This window comes from Athene cunicularia (genome assembly GCF_003259725.1).
Source record: "Athene cunicularia isolate RWA chromosome 1 unlocalized genomic scaffold, athCun1 chr1_part4, whole genome shotgun sequence".
Taxonomy (NCBI): domain Eukaryota; kingdom Metazoa; phylum Chordata; class Aves; order Strigiformes; family Strigidae; genus Athene; species Athene cunicularia.
This window is the reverse complement of record NW_020799094.1, coordinates 324,154-325,948: the sequence shown is the minus strand read 5'-3', so window position 1 is coordinate 325,948 and position 1,795 is coordinate 324,154. Positions and strand designations below refer to the sequence as shown.

The 1,795-nt window shown below is 65.8% G+C and overlaps 1 protein-coding gene across 1 annotated transcript in view; it reads left to right on the top strand.

Moving 5' to 3' along the window:
• Positions 1-1,795, top strand: part of NUMA1 (nuclear mitotic apparatus protein 1) — a 17,134-nt gene that overhangs the window by 13,223 nt on the left and 2,116 nt on the right. Inside the window, exons 17-18 of the mRNA XM_026841282.1 lie at positions 610-748; positions 837-1,502. Of these exons, the coding sequence (XP_026697083.1) occupies positions 610-748; positions 837-1,502 (805 nt within the window). The remainder of the gene's footprint in view (positions 1-609; positions 749-836; positions 1,503-1,795) is intronic.

Sequence of the window (1,795 nt, the reverse complement as noted above, 5' to 3'; positions counted from 1 at the left end):
CGCTCCCCGTTACAGGGCGGCCATTTCGGGCAGGGAGGGGGCAACACACACACAACCCCCCCCTCCTTCTTACCTGAGCAGATGGGGCAGACGCCCGTGGCCCCTCCGCTGTCCCTGCTCCTGCCCCGTCCCTCACGCTGCCTGCAGGCCTTGGCTCTTCCTCCAGCCCTGGGGGAGGGGGTTCCAAGAGGGGCTGTAAGGTTGGGGCTCACCCCTGCACTGCATCCTGCTCCCCCCACCCTAAAAGGAGCGAAGGATCCCAGCGAAGTGCCGGATCTGCACCCAAAGGGAGTGGGGAACGGGCTGGGAAAGGCTCCAAGTGGAGGAATCAGCGGGGTGAGGGCAGGAGGAGCCCGGGGATTACCTGCCCGCAGGGCTGGGAGCTCTCTGCATGCTCTTCGGCTGCCGACGGGCTCTGGGGGGGGCTGCAGGGACATCCTGCGCAGGTCCTGGGGAGCAGGGGACAAGTCATGATCCCCCCCATCTCCGCTCAGCAGCACCTGATCTCCCAGCGGAAGGGAAGGGAGTGAGAACTGAGCCTTTGCGGGCAGCAAAAGGACCCCAGGTGACACAAAATGACCGTTACCTCCTCCATTGTGATTCCCTCAGGCCAGCAAGGAGGGGGACATGCCCCAAGGACGACCACCCCAGCCAGGACACGGCCTGCTGCCAGCAGCAAGGGGGAAACGGGATCCCTGCGGGCATGGGGAGCTCCCAGCAGCTGAGGGTTCACCCCAGCCTTCCCCAGGTGGGATCCCTCAGCAGTGTAAGACCCCTTTGGATGGTTTGTGGGGGCACAAAGGCTCTCTGTGCTGAAACAAGCCCTATGTGGGCAGCTCTGGCTCACCTGGCACTGCGGGGCCTCCCGGATCCTCGACCGGCAGCTCCGTGTCACCGCCCGGGGTGGCTGTGCCGGTTTTGGGTCTCGACGCCCGGCTCCGTGCCGCCGACAGCACCATGCGGGCCGGGCGGCTGAGACGAGCTGGGCTCTGGGCACCCGGCTCCAGCTGCTGCAGGTGGCACTTGAGCTGCTCCTCCTCCCTCGAGCTCCTGCAGACACAGAGGAACTGTCAAACATCTCCCCAAAACCGGGGCTCCAGGCACCTGGGGGCTTGGAGGCGACACCCCAAACCTGGCTGCGCACGGAGGGGACCAGGCCCGGCTACTTACGAGGGAGATTTGGGAAAGAAGGTCCGGCAAATGGCAGGGCTGGAGTGCCAGGGGCTGTCCACGGGCTCAGCATCCTCCTGGGGGACAAGGGAAGCGCCTCAGGGAATGGAGACCGGTGCTCTGTGCCCCCCACCCCGGGCACAGCCGCTGGTTCAGCCGGGGAGGAGCCTCCAGGCCTCACCATGGGGCACGAGGAGGCGGCGAGAGGCACCTACCAGGCCTTGCTGGGGGGGCTGGGGCTGCTGGGCGTCCAGCGGCGTGCGCACACGGATGAAGGACAGCCCGAACTGGCTGTGCTTGCTGAAGGGCTGGCTGCAGGTGAGCCGCAGGCGGTCCCACTTCTGCCCCACTGCCAGCGCCAGGAAATCTGCTGCAGGGAGTCAGGGAAAAGCAGTTGGGGTGGAGGGAACACACTGGGGACCAGCATGCCGGCATTGCCCCCACCTCTGCTTGTCACCCTGAGCTGCTGTAACCCTTCTGGGACCAAGACACGGTAACAAGTGGGGGATTAGGGGCAGGGGGGAAGCTCTGGGCAGGGAGCAGAGCTGCTACAGAATCCCAGAACCACTGAGGTTGGAAAAGCCCTTGCAGCCCCTCCAGCCCAACCATGACCCTCCCCCTGACC